Raw genomic sequence first — 13,214 nt, 5'->3', positions numbered from 1 at the left:
TTTCCAGCCTTGCCAAACAAACGTCCTCCCGGAACAAACGGAAACTTTTCAGTCACTGCAGCTCCGCGCGTCAGACGCTGAACCATAAACTGAACACCGTGCAACAGGTGCGCGTTCACGACGATGCACGCCGCAGACGTCAGCGATTCCTCATGAACGAAGTTTTGACTTACTTATGTGGAATCTAAAAATGTATAAAAGACGTTCAAACTAAATAATTACTAGATACTAACATGCAGGGGCGTAGCAACAGGATGGGGGGGGGGGGGGGGGGGTATATGTCCTCCTCACTTTTAGTGACAGACCATTTAGAAACAGTAATTTATAATTATATGAACGTATGATCTCATACAACCGTCCCCCCACTTTTAAAATGTCCGCTACGCCCCTGCTAACATGCTTATTGGGAAATATATCTAGATAGAACTAATTTTTTATTCGTAGATGACTGAATGTGTTGCTTACTGCTGAATGAACGATGATATAATTTTCATCTATTACAGAAAAAGTTATTTAAACCTGTCACTTTACTAGTATTTAATATGCATGGTTGTATGCAAAATCGCACTTGTAAATTAAATTTAATGTGGACAAAATTACTTACTAATAAACATACTTTAAGAAATGAAAGTTCTGGGCGAAATTATGTAATGTTTTAATTAAAGGCAACTTTCCATGGAAGAGAAAATGTACACATTAACGTCTAAATATTTAAAGTAAGAATCATACAAAATATTTCTGTTACAATGAACAAATACTGCTAATTTTAATTTAAAAAATGCTAAAAAAAAAAAAAAATAAAGATTTCCACAACAAAACGTAATTATTCATTTTCTTTTCGGCTTAGTCCCTTTATTAATCAGGGATGCAATTCCAGCCGCAAACCCTGGGAAACACCCATACACTCTCACATTCACATACATTCTCTACGACCATTTAGTTTATTAAATTCACCGATAGCATGTCTTTGAACTGTGGGGGAAACCGGAGCACCCGGAGGAAACCAACCCGAAAACAGGGAAAACATGCAAACTCCACACAGAAATGCCAACTGGCCCAGTCGGGACTCAAACCAGCAACCTTTCTGCTTTGAGGCGACAGTTCTAACCACTGAGCCACCGTGTCGCCATAGTGCCACTTAGTGACAATAAAAAAAGTTTGTTTCAAATGAAATTTTCTGAAGGATCATCTGACACTGAAGACCAAATTAATAGCTTCTAAAATGTATTAAAGAAAAAAACATTGATATGTATAACATTTTAAAGGTTAATATTTACTGTATTGTAATAAAATAAGTTTTATTGGTCATTCATTCATTCATTAGTTTTCCTTCAGCTTAGTCCCTTTATTCATCAGGGGTCGCCACAGTGGAATAAACCGCCAACTTATCGAGCATTATTTTTCTTATTTTTAGGCAGCCATACCAGCTGCAACCCAGTACTGAGAAACACCCCTACACACAAGACTTTAATCAACTTTGAATGATAAAATGATTTTATTGGAAGAATACCATGAAAATAATTATTGATGGCCCCTTATAGGGCAGGGTGAATTGGCCTAAAATCAAAATCTCGATTAATTGCACATTTTAACTCGATTACGATTCATTAATTTATTTTTATGCCTTCACAGTTCACTGGCAATTTTTGGACAGTAAATATGCTCACATACAAGTGAGAGACTTCTGAATGAACGGTGCATTGCTTGATTTTAAAATAATAGAGAAAACACACACTATCTATTATCTATGATTATTTATTCAACATCAACGCTGAGCAACTAAAATTAAAACACACATTGCCCAAAACCAACAGTCACTTTTATTCTTATTAAAAAGGGAAAATAAATAACTTAACCTTTTGGAAACAAAATAAATTATTTTCAATGCTTTTAATATTACAAGTAAAAGCATCTCTTCTAAATAAAATAACCCTAGCATATTCTGTACATAATATTTTAAACAAAGCGTTTCTTGGATCTTCTGTAAACAAATATTTTAATGTAAATAATAATTTTAATGTAGAATTTAATAGAGAATATGCCATCTCAAGGCATCTCTGGCGCAGCTTCCATTCATCGTCAATGTAAAGCAAAGTAAGGCTCAAGAATGGGTCCATCGTCCTACTTGACCAGAGACTACGTGGCTGCAAAGCTGCTGCAGAACTATTAATCAGCCTCAGCCTTTAACAGAGCGTGGTCATGTGACTCCACATGCGTTAGGGAAATTATATGAATCGTCCTGAAAAAATTAGATAAATTATAGGTTCTGAATGATGATTTCGATTCATTTTCAATTAATCGCCCAGCCCTAGCCACTTATTATATGATGTTGATGTTAGACCAAATCTGTCATTAAATATTAAGAGAGCTAATCGTCACATAAACCAACACAACAAGCAGATTAAATAATTATTTTCTTTCTTTTTAAATTAAAAGTCTCACAGTGTAATTCAAATTTTCTACATGAATGAGTGCAGTAATCAAAGAGGTTTACAGTCCAAGTCCAGAACTACATGACTGATATGTGGTGCGTAAGTCTTAACATGTTCAATGTGTTTAATATTTGTCTTCCATTCACTTCCGGTGATGTCTAACAACAGCGTACAGATGCGTTTGGCTGTCTCTGAAGCCCAGGCAGTCCAAACTTGCATATCTTTCTGGACCCTCAGAGGAGATTCCTCCACAGAAGAGCCTTCAACAGATGAATTCAGTTCAGATGGCTCATGGTGAAAAGGTGTAGTGACGTTTTGATGAATATGCATTATTCCACCAGTGCTTCTCTTTAGTAGTCGACACGCCACTGGCCAACCCTCCTCTGAACTTGGGATGAGGCCTAAATTCACTCGGTCAGCAAGATCACTTAAAGAAAGCTAAATAAAATAGGAAAAACTTTATTTATTCAGACAATCTTATGTGTACAACTGCATTTGTTTTACTTGCACATTCAGATACTGTTGATTTACTTTAGCTGATGATTGGAAATAAGCTTGTTTGCATGCTGTCCCAGGAGAGAGCCCTGAGCTTATAAGATCCTCAAGCCCTGGGCTCCCTCCCGTTAGCAGGGCAGATGGGGAGTTTGAGGTCAGGTATATCTCGATGAACTCCCCTGACTTATTTCTGTCTAATGACAGATATAGGGATGGCTAAGTAGAGATACAGTTGAAGTCAGAATTATTAGCCCCCCCTTTAAATTTATTTTTCTTTTTTTAAATATTTCCCAAATGACGTTTAACAGAGCAAAAAAAAATTTTCACAGTGTGTTTGATAATATTTTTTCTTCTGGAGAAAGTCTCATTTATTTTATTTCAGCTAGAATAAAAGCAGTTTTTAATTTTTTCAAGTAATTTTAAGGTCAAAATTAGCCTCTTTAAGCTATATTTGTTATTGATAGTCTAAAGAACAAACCATCGCTATACAATAACTTGCCTAATTACCCTAACGTGCCTAGTTAACCTAATTAACTTAGTTAAGCCTTTAAATGTCACTTTAAGCTGTTTAAAAGTGGCTTGAAAAATATCTAGTCAAATAGTATTTACTGTCATCATGGCAAAGATAAAATCAGCTATTAGAAATGAGTTAATAAAACTATTATGTTTAGAAATGTGTTGAAAAAAATCTCTTCGTTAAATAGAAATTGGGGAAAAAAATAAACAGGGGGGCTAATAATTCTGACTTCAACTGTATATGGTTTGCTAAGAGATTAACTATGATAACAATTTGTTATGTTCACTTTACTTAAGTTGCGTGCTTTTTGGACTGTGTGAAGAAACCAGAAAACCCGAAGAAAACCCACATGAGCATAGGGAGAACGAGTAAACTCTACACAGAAATGTCGACTGGTTCAGTAGGAACTTTAACCAGAGACATTCTTGCTGTGAGGCAACAGTACTAATCACTGGGCCACAGTGTCACCCAATCTACAGGGTGGGCCATTTATATGGATACACCGTAATAAAATGGGAATGGTTGGTGATATTAACGTCCTGTTTGTGGGGGGGCTTGTGAATAACTCATGAAAGAATAAAGTTCACAATACTACAGTACTACTAATTTTAATAAATTGGGTGAAATTGTATTAATATCGCAATATATATTACAGTAAAACAATATATTTTCTATAAATTCGTCCAATATCGTGCAGCCCTAAAATCAATTATTGTTACACTGAATGGCATGTTATTGTGTGATTATCTTCTGTAAATCATGACAAAAATGTATGACAGTGATTTGTTTGCATCCAAACAAAAATTGTTAAATGCCACATTATATCATATACTTGCGATATATTAGAAGGTAATACTGACATTCAACACTTGTGTGTCAGTCTACAAGTTGTTTTCACCTGTCTGTTGTCTCCTTGATGGACGGTGCAACAGTTTGACACATCATTGATCTCCAGGTTTCTTTGAAGAGCCGCTACTGCATCTGGATTCCATTCACAGGCATGTACATGAGCAGCATTGGCGTGCACCAGATATGGAAGAGTGAAATAGCCAATCCCTGGAAAGCGGAGCAAAATAGAAACATGCTCATACATTTTGTCTGTTAAAAATCCTGCTTTTCACCTGAGCTGTTATTTTTACCTGCATACAAGTCAACCACAGTCTCTCCACTGCAGTCAAACGAGGCTATTCTGAGCTTCTCTGTGATGTTTCCAGAGGAGAACATGCACTTGGTGACGTCAAACTCATACCTGAAATTTCAGTCAGACAGAAAGAATCATTTAAGTTAATATTTATTTTATCCTCATAATGCAATCAAAATCTGTATTTGACTACACTGCAAAACATGATTTTCTGACTTTTTGTGTTGTTTCTAGTCTAAATATCAAGAAGATTTTTCTAGACAAGCAAAACATATTGTCTTGTTTCAAGAGATAATAATAGTCTTTGCTTAAAACAAGCAAAATAATCTTATGTCAAAGGGGAAAACTCACTTCATTTTGGCATATTATTTCTGAAAACCAGACAATATGTTTTGCTTGCCTAGAAAATACTTCTTCATATGAGAATTTTTAGATATTTGGGCTAGGAAGGAGACAAAAAAATCTAAGAAAAGCATTTTTTGCAGTGTGTATATTTGTATTCTGGGACTGTTGAATGTTGTCATAACTTCATATAAATTAAAACCATACATCTGACAAGATGCTTAATAAGGAGTGAATGTGAAGAACTGCTAACGTTATTAATGTTATATTATTTTTCACAGATATTTCTTTGATTTTTTACTTCAAATACTAAACTTGCACATAGAAATATTAAAAACGTATACTGTATGGCTTCTATATTGAAATCTGAATATATCTTTGTATAAGTTTTATATTACTCTCAATATTATATTCACTTTATAATATAATACATTTTAAAATAAACATTTAATATAAAAGAACTACCACCATTAATATTACATTTGAAACTCCTGATTCATGACACAAAATAAATAATATTTACTTGCATAAAGAATCACTTTCAGATAAAAAAAACAGTGATGTGTTGACGATTTCAAATGTTTGTCAGGCATTGTTGATGGACAACAACTGAAACACAGTATTCACATTTACACAGTATTCACGTTTTTCAAAGTCAAAATTCACTTCCAGAAGTGTGTTAGATATGGCAAAGTTACTTTAGAGACCAATAATACTTCTTTTATCTAATATAAAACACTAATTTTACTAATAATACTAATATATTTTCTTATATTATCTATAAATACTTTACATTTCAATTTTTTTCAACTTCAATTTAAAAATGTGCTCATGGCTTCAAATGTTTTTCAAAAGGCATATACAGTATACAGTATTAATGTTTTTTTTTTTTTACAAAATTCAATCCCAGAAAGGTGTGAGATATGGGGAAGTTACTTTTGAGAGCAATGGTACTTCACTGAAAACATTACACAAATGTTTTCTGACATCTATAGGTACAAACACATACACCCGATTCCAAAATGAACCAACACAAAACATTAAAAACGGGGAAAATGTGAATAAAAAAAACTGCAGTTAATTATGCCTAAAAATTTGCCTTTTTTTCTGTTACAAAAATGTTATAAGGGTTAATCTATGCTGAGATGTATACTGCAAATAAAAGACAAAATATTAGTTACCTAATGTGGTTATCAATGTGTGTTACATAGCTGCTGTCACCTAAATGCATTGTCACTATAGGCGTTCGATAACCATCCTGGGAAATCTTTTTAATTTGTGCTATGCGTTTCACTCCGAGCGTCAGCGCAACTGCAGTCCAGAATTCAGATCCTAAAACAAACAAAACATTTTGCAAACAATCAGACATATTAGATACATTTTAACAGAAGACATAGATTATTATTATATATTAGATTAGATTAGATTTAACTTTATTGTCATTACACATGTACAAGGCAATGAAATGCAGTTTAGGTCTAACCAGGAGTGCAATAGCATCAAGTGCAGGATATAGGTATAAAGTGCAATAATAGAAATACTATGGTGATATTTACAGATGGATGTACTATGAACATTATATACAGGTTGTATTAACTATGAACAGAGATTTACAATAGATGAATATATGTATTTTCCAGTAATGGGTTGCAGCTGGAAAGACATCCCTTGTGTAAAACATATGCTGGATAAGTTGGTGGTTCATTCCGCTGTGGCGACCCCAGACTAATAAAGGGACTAAGCCGAAAAGAAAATGAATGAATAAATGAATGAATATATGTAGAGGTTGCTATTAATAATCAGAGGTATGCAGATAGATATGAACACAATTACAAATGTATATGTGCAGTGGATATGTGCTAAATACTGAAACTATAAAGGGTTTGGGATTTATAATCACACACCAATTTCTTTCCATACTGCATTGGAGAAGCAGCTTTCACTAAACAGCACAAGATCTCCATGACACTGCCATCGGCTAGGAACGTCTTTCTCCAGATCATCACTCCATTCTTTCCCTTTAGAAACCAGAAAGGACTGTGCGGCCTCCACAAGCTTCATATGGACTGACTTAGCTTTGCTCTTCTTTGATAATGGTGCCTAAAAATAACAGATATTTTAGTTTAAAATTCAGACATTCTGTGATTTGGGTGCAAACATCACTTTATTGTTTATGTTTACCTGGATATCGACAATTTTACAAAAGCTGTCCTGTGTGACATGTTCCTTTAGTGCCACCAGATCAAGCTGTGGCACAGCAGATGCTACAACCGGAAGAGTTACAGTGCCATCTGAGTGTTTCTCTGCACCGTACCTGCGGTCCAGAACACCTTGTGACTCTAAGTATTTTCTGAAAAACAGTTAACACATTAATATACAACAGTAAGTTAGTAAAATAAACACAGAAACTTGTAGAGTATTCTTCAGTTTTAAAATGACAGCAATATATACAGCTCAGGAAGAAAGTATTTGTTTTTTGGATTTGCCATTAATAGGTGTGTTTTAATTTTTGTTTTACTTTATAAGAAACATTCTACCAGAAACGTACATTTTCACTTATTAAAAAAAAAGTGACAGGGCCTGACTTAAGCTTGTTGTTCTCAAAAAATCATACAAAAACAAGCATAAAATCATACAATTCAATGATAGAAAGCATCCTTGATCACTGTCAGCTTCTCCTCCATCGAATAACGTCACATCCTTTGAGTCATAGCCTTAATTGCAAGCATTTTATGTTAAATTTAATGCAAATATGACAGGGGGACATTTGCAAAATAGTGTTTATTTGTAGAATTTATTTATAATATCATGTCTTTAATCAACTGACATGAATGATAACAACTTAAATTTGTGATTTCTGATTTTTTTTTTCTTCTAAATAACAGTTTTAAACATAACAAAACTATTAAAGCTGTTGGTTTAATTGGGCTGAGGACAAGGAGAATGACAGGGTTTGTACATTTGTAAAGTGTTTTTAATAAAGAAAACAAATCTGAGAACCAAATGAATGACATATTCCTTTACAACAACTCTCAGAAATCAACCATCAGTCCATTTTAGGAATTTTTGGGATGAAATACTTTTTATTCACTGTATTTATGTTTTTATTTAAGGGACATATCATGAATGTATCTGGTGGAATGTCCCATAAACTACTGATATTGTCTCTTCAGAATTTCAGTTATCAATATCACCATTTTATAATATCAACATAAAGAGTTTTACAGGAAAAAACGTAACACATATCAAGTTTATTTCAAATATAAGTTGAACATTGTAAAGCAAGAGCGTGATATTACCATGTTGTTTACATAAATATGCAATGCAAAAGAACAGTTTGTTTTCTGTCTACCTGTACAGTTGTGCGTGACGCTGCGGCACTTTTAAACACGGAACTACATCCATTTCCCCTGCAGAAAGTGGAATACATAACTTATCTAACTAAACTAACATAACAGATGCTCTCGAACCGTGAAGGCATGAGCGAAACACGTTCGCCATTGAGAATCGTAGTTCCTAGTCCTTCCGAGTTCCTAGTGGGAATACAATAAGCGTTGCACTTGCAGGCGCCTGTAAACAATGAGCTGTGATTAAATATTTAACACGTTATTACAGCATTGCTTGTGTATATGACACTCTTGGTTTTTATAAACGTCCGGTTTATAATGTTTATGAAATAACACTGTTTATTCGAACTAGACATACTACGAAACGGTAGATGGCAGAACGCCTTGGATTTTACCGCGAAAAGCATCCACGTGTTGACGAAGAAATACATCGCGTCCAATCACAGTAAACGCAGCAGACCCACGTGACACGTATAAACAGTGTTAAAGACGAAGAGCAAGGTAAGGTACTGCTGCATTGGATTAATGTTGAAGCTTGTATTACTCATAATATCTTAAAAACATTTTTCTTATCTTATAAACACGTTATTATGGCGAGGATCGCTCTTTATTTTATTGTTTTGTAAATATCACATACACAAATCTAAGTTTGCCAAAAGCAGACCTCTCTTCAATAGAGGTAAAGTTGGTTTTATATTCACACATTCGGACTTTCCCCTCAATATTATAATTATTATTGTAAATTATTATTTGCAAACTCTAAATAGCGAAATCATATTAGCAGCCAATGACTATTAAAGCGCAGCATTGTTCACAGTCAAATAAACAGTGTTAATGTTGTTTTCAAGTCACACTTGCAGGTTATTTCGGACCGAATATTCAAAGTGCCGTGGTAAACAATATAGGGATTGTGTCGGAAGTTGTCACTGAACGAATGTGTGAATATAAAACCAACTTACCTCAGTCTCTCTTGACGGTGCTAGAAAAAGAGATTAAAATGTATATAAAAGTGAGTCTAAAAATTGAAAAGCAATGAAAACAGTTAATATATGCTCCTCCTTTAACATGTTTGCATACTAATGTTTGTATACATGTATTTTCTGTAGTAGAAGTGCATTCAATAACTCTTGTTAATAACAAAAATTGAAAAAAAAATATGTGTAATATATTTATGTAGTTTGATAATTATGTACTCTCTCTATTCCTTTTTTTATTTAACGTCTTTTCTCATTTAATCCTTTTTTTTTAAGGAATGCGAAAGGTGTTAATTTTATTTTATATATATATATATATATATATATATATATATATATATATATATATATATATATATATATATATGTGTGTGTGTGTGTGTAGAGAGAGAGAGAGAGAGAGAGAGAGTTCAAATGCAAAAACCTCTAAATGCCATCTAACATTTTCTTAAAATGAGAATTTTTATCAGACTCCTATGTGTAGGTTTAGTAATTTCACTTTTATGGTAAAAAAATAAGTTATTTTCATGGCCTTTAAAGTAAAATAATTTAACATAAACAACAGAGGCTGAGAAAAATGTACATTTTTGACTGAAATTTCAGACGGCACGTCGAGGTTTTTTCATCTGAACTCTCTCTCTCTCTCTCTCTCTCTCTCTCTCTCTCTCTCTCTCTCTCTCTCTCTCTCTCTCTCTCTCTCTCTCTCTCTATATATATATATATATATATATATATTTATTTATTTTTTTTTTAAATTCATTTATTTGCTTTTATGTACATATGTACATATATATTATTTATTTATTTTATTTTTTGCCCTCAGCTATGTACAGTAAATATGCTCACATATTGCAAGTGAGAGGTTTTGAATGAAGGATGAACATCAATGTTTAATGAATGAAATTTAATCATACATTGCATAAAACCAATAGTCACTTTTTTCCTATAAAAGTGAAAATAAATTTTGACTTTTGGAAACAAAATTAAATATTTTCAAAGTTTTCATATTAATAGTAGAAAATAAGCAGGATCTCTTCTAAATAAAATAATCAGTATATACAGTGAATAATATTTTAAACATCACAATTTTTTAATCTTCTGTAAACAAATATTTAAATGCAAATAATAGTTTAATTGTAATGGAAAACATGCTGTCTCAAGGCACAGCTTCCAATCATTGTCATTGTAGTGCAAACGGGCAACGTGCAGTTACATTTTTTTGAGAGATGCGCAGGTATGTGACTGTGCGAAGGCTGTCCTGGACCAAACCTGTGCACTCAATACATAAGAATAAATCAGCCTTAACAGAGCATGGTCACATGGCTCCACATGCGGTAGGAAAAGTAATTGAAAAAATTGACCTTGAAAATTTTGATCGATTATAGGTTCTGAATGTCAATTCCGATTACCTTTCGATTAATTGCAGAGCCCTAATATATATAAATATATAAATAATCACTGCATTTGTTCTAGATGTAGAAAAAAATCTGTTGCCATACTATATTACACTTATAATGTTCTGTTGTTTTTGATACAAGTAGATTTTATTGTATCACATCGTATTGAACACAATATCACTCTGAACTTTGTAATATTTTTTCAATAACTAAACTGTATATGTTATTCATTTTAATAAGTAGTGGTTGTTAATCTGGCCTGGTGTCATATTCTATACTGCTGTGAGCACAACGTTAAGAGAAAAGTCTTAATTTTGTTAAAGGCCCGTTATTAAAATGGAATCTGCCATTAAACAGCTTTGTATAGGATTTTATGTACATTAAGCACTAATGTAAAAGCTAACATAAAAAGTACCCTTGTTTTGACCAACACATGTCTATATCGATTTATAGCACTTATAACTTGAAATTGAGATAAAGGTGGTTTTATTTCCACACATTTATTCAATGATAACTTCTGACACAGTCCCTGTATTATTATGTTATTCAGTCTGAATAAGTTCGACTTCAAAACAACATTAGCACTATTTAATGGACTAATGTTGTACTTTGATAGTGAGTGGCTGCTTTTATGATTTCAATATTTATAAACTGCAAAGAATACTTTCCTGAAATTATATTATTAAGGACAAAACCACCTTTACCTCAATTCACTTGAACCATTATAACAAGAAAAAAAATCATGTTCTTAAGTGCACATAGCCACATATGGACTGCCTGGTGTCTCTTACATAAAACACTTGAAATCCTAATAACAGTTTGTTTTACTAGATGACAGCAAACAGTTGTGTGACATCCATCCGACGTGATTCCATCAAACAAGCTGACAAACCACAGATCCACCTGTTACCTTGTGAAGTAGAGCATGACGGACCCGCCGAAGTCCTCAAGTTCTTTAATCCCACAGTGAAGGAACGCAAACACGGTTAGTCAAACACCAGCACACACCTCGAGACTACAGCTCAAGTTTTAGCACTCCACCCGATAAAGATAACATTGTGTTTGGCAGAAACCACAGTGTCATTCAGAGGCCGAGGGCTGAAGGGTCAGGAGTTGCATTGCCCACAAGGATACACAGGAGTAGTGCTGAAAGAGGTCCAGAAGCCAGCATCTGATCAAGAGGTGCCTGTAAATCAAACATGAATGTTAGATGTCTACTTTCTAGAAAACACATCATAAATGATTTCTAACAATTGTTTCTAGGACAGAATAGTTAAAGTTTCTTCAGTGTTTCATAATTTCACATACTGGAATTTGGAGACGCCTCCCACATCTGATGACGGAGTTGTGATGGCGATGGCATGGCCTGAGTTAGCAGAGGCGGTGAGTTACTTTCTGAAGCATTTATTTACCATCATTATAACAATCTGTTGTGTTAAACACATATTCTGTCAATTCAAATTCTCCAAAGCAGGGGTGCCCAAACTGTCCTGCATGGTTTAGTGTCCTGACTTCCTTCAACACACCTGCTTGAAGTTTCTAGTATACCTAGAAAGAGCTTGATTAGATGGTTCAGGTGTGTCTAACTGGGGTTGGAACTAAACTTTGCAGGACACTGACCCTCTAGGACCGATTTTGGGCACCCCTGCATTACTTAAGTCAATACCTCTTCCTGCAGATGCATGGACCAGTGGATGACTGATAATGGATGCTGTTTTATTGTGGAGGTCTGCTTCTTTTCAAGTACACTGTTACAGTTAAACAAATGTGAAATTGACCTTTTGCTGGAAGACCACCATTTTTAACACACTTACCATGAATGTCACAATCTAACAATCTATTAAAGTGTTGTTTTATTGTTTTCCCTTGTGCAAACTCTTACTTTTGCCATATAACATTTTGATCTGATATTCATTAATGATTAAAGGTTGGGGTTGATAATTTTTTTTTTGAAACAACTCTCTTGTGCTCACCAAGGTTACATTTGTTTGATTAAAATACATTAAAAAATTTAATATTGTGAAATATCAGTACAGTTTAAAGGGCACCTATTTTACCCCCTTTTTCAAGATTTAAGATAAGTCTGTGTTTCTTGAATGTGTCTGTAAAGTTTCAGCTCAAAACACCCATCAAATTATTTATTATACCTTTCAGAATATAGAATTTTCTGCTCTAAACAGATTGTAGCTGTTTTTGTGGCCTGTGCCTTTAATTCTTTAAACGTCATCTTTTATAATTGTACTGACATGTGATTGTGGTGATAAAGACAGGAAAACTGCTGTAATTCCTTACAAACATGCACTGTTTTAAAAACGTTTTTAAACTTGTAAAATTAATTCTTGATTACATTTGATGATAATTGCTGATCACAGAGAGTTGAACAGATCTTTTAATCCCAATTGCTTTTCGTACATCCTGTCTTGAAATAATTATACACGTTAATACGCTACGGTCAATCAATTTGGGAAACCAAGCAGCTACATATTGCGGTGGGTCTCAAAATGGGAGGGATTGTGATCCTATTTTTTTAAATTATTTTTAACATCAGGAAATTTTTAAAAAGAGACTT

General features: G+C 33.7%; 2 protein-coding genes across 2 annotated transcripts; one reads left to right on the top strand and one right to left on the bottom strand.

Moving 5' to 3' along the window:
- Positions 1-2,437: 2,437 nt before the first annotated feature.
- On the bottom strand, positions 2,438-8,559 carry trmt12 (tRNA methyltransferase 12 homolog). Its single transcript, XM_056472827.1, has 7 exons — positions 8,280-8,559; positions 7,109-7,277; positions 6,832-7,027; positions 6,109-6,259; positions 4,584-4,693; positions 4,343-4,500; positions 2,438-2,870 (listed from the first exon to the last, which is right to left on the bottom strand). Exons 1-7 carry the CDS (start codon positions 8,330-8,332, stop codon positions 2,481-2,483), a joined length of 1,227 nt encoding a protein of 408 aa, XP_056328802.1. The 5' UTR covers positions 8,333-8,559; the 3' UTR covers positions 2,438-2,480.
- Positions 8,560-8,713: 154 nt separating this feature from the next.
- On the top strand, positions 8,714-12,506 carry rnaseh2c (ribonuclease H2, subunit C). The gene is made up of 5 exons (XM_056472828.1): positions 8,714-8,775; positions 11,477-11,630; positions 11,715-11,827; positions 11,909-12,028; positions 12,324-12,506. Exons 2-5 carry the CDS (start codon positions 11,477-11,479, stop codon positions 12,345-12,347), a joined length of 411 nt encoding a protein of 136 aa, XP_056328803.1. The 5' UTR covers positions 8,714-8,775; the 3' UTR covers positions 12,348-12,506.
- The last annotated feature ends 708 nt before the right edge of the window (positions 12,507-13,214 follow it).

This window comes from Danio aesculapii, chromosome 14 (assembly GCF_903798145.1).
Source record: "Danio aesculapii chromosome 14, fDanAes4.1, whole genome shotgun sequence".
In the NCBI taxonomy this organism is placed as follows: Eukaryota; Metazoa; Chordata; class Actinopteri; order Cypriniformes; family Danionidae; genus Danio; species Danio aesculapii.
This window is presented reverse-complemented; position numbering and strand designations above follow the sequence as displayed.

Bases quoted from the DNA above. Each gene is read 5' to 3' on its own strand.
- rnaseh2c (XM_056472828.1), top strand. From the start codon at position 11,477: ATGACAGCAAACAGTTGTGTGACATCCATCCGACGTGATTCCATCAAA. The intron at 11,631-11,714 runs GTTAGTCAAACA...TGTGTTTGGCAG, and splicing joins AGTGAAGGAACGCAAACACG to AAACCACAGTGTCATTCAGA. The intron at 12,029-12,323 runs GTGAGTTACTTT...CTCTTCCTGCAG, and splicing joins GGCCTGAGTTAGCAGAGGCG to ATGCATGGACCAGTGGATGA.
- trmt12 (XM_056472827.1), bottom strand. From the start codon at position 8,332: ATGGATGTAGTTCCGTGTTTAAAAGTGCCGCAGCGTCACGCACAACTG. The intron at 6,260-6,831 runs GTGTGTGATTAT...TGTTTGTTTTAG, and splicing joins TGCAGTATGGAAAGAAATTG to GATCTGAATTCTGGACTGCA. The intron at 4,694-6,108 runs GTAACTAATATT...CTGAAATTTCAG, and splicing joins CACATTGATAACCACATTAG to GTATGAGTTTGACGTCACCA.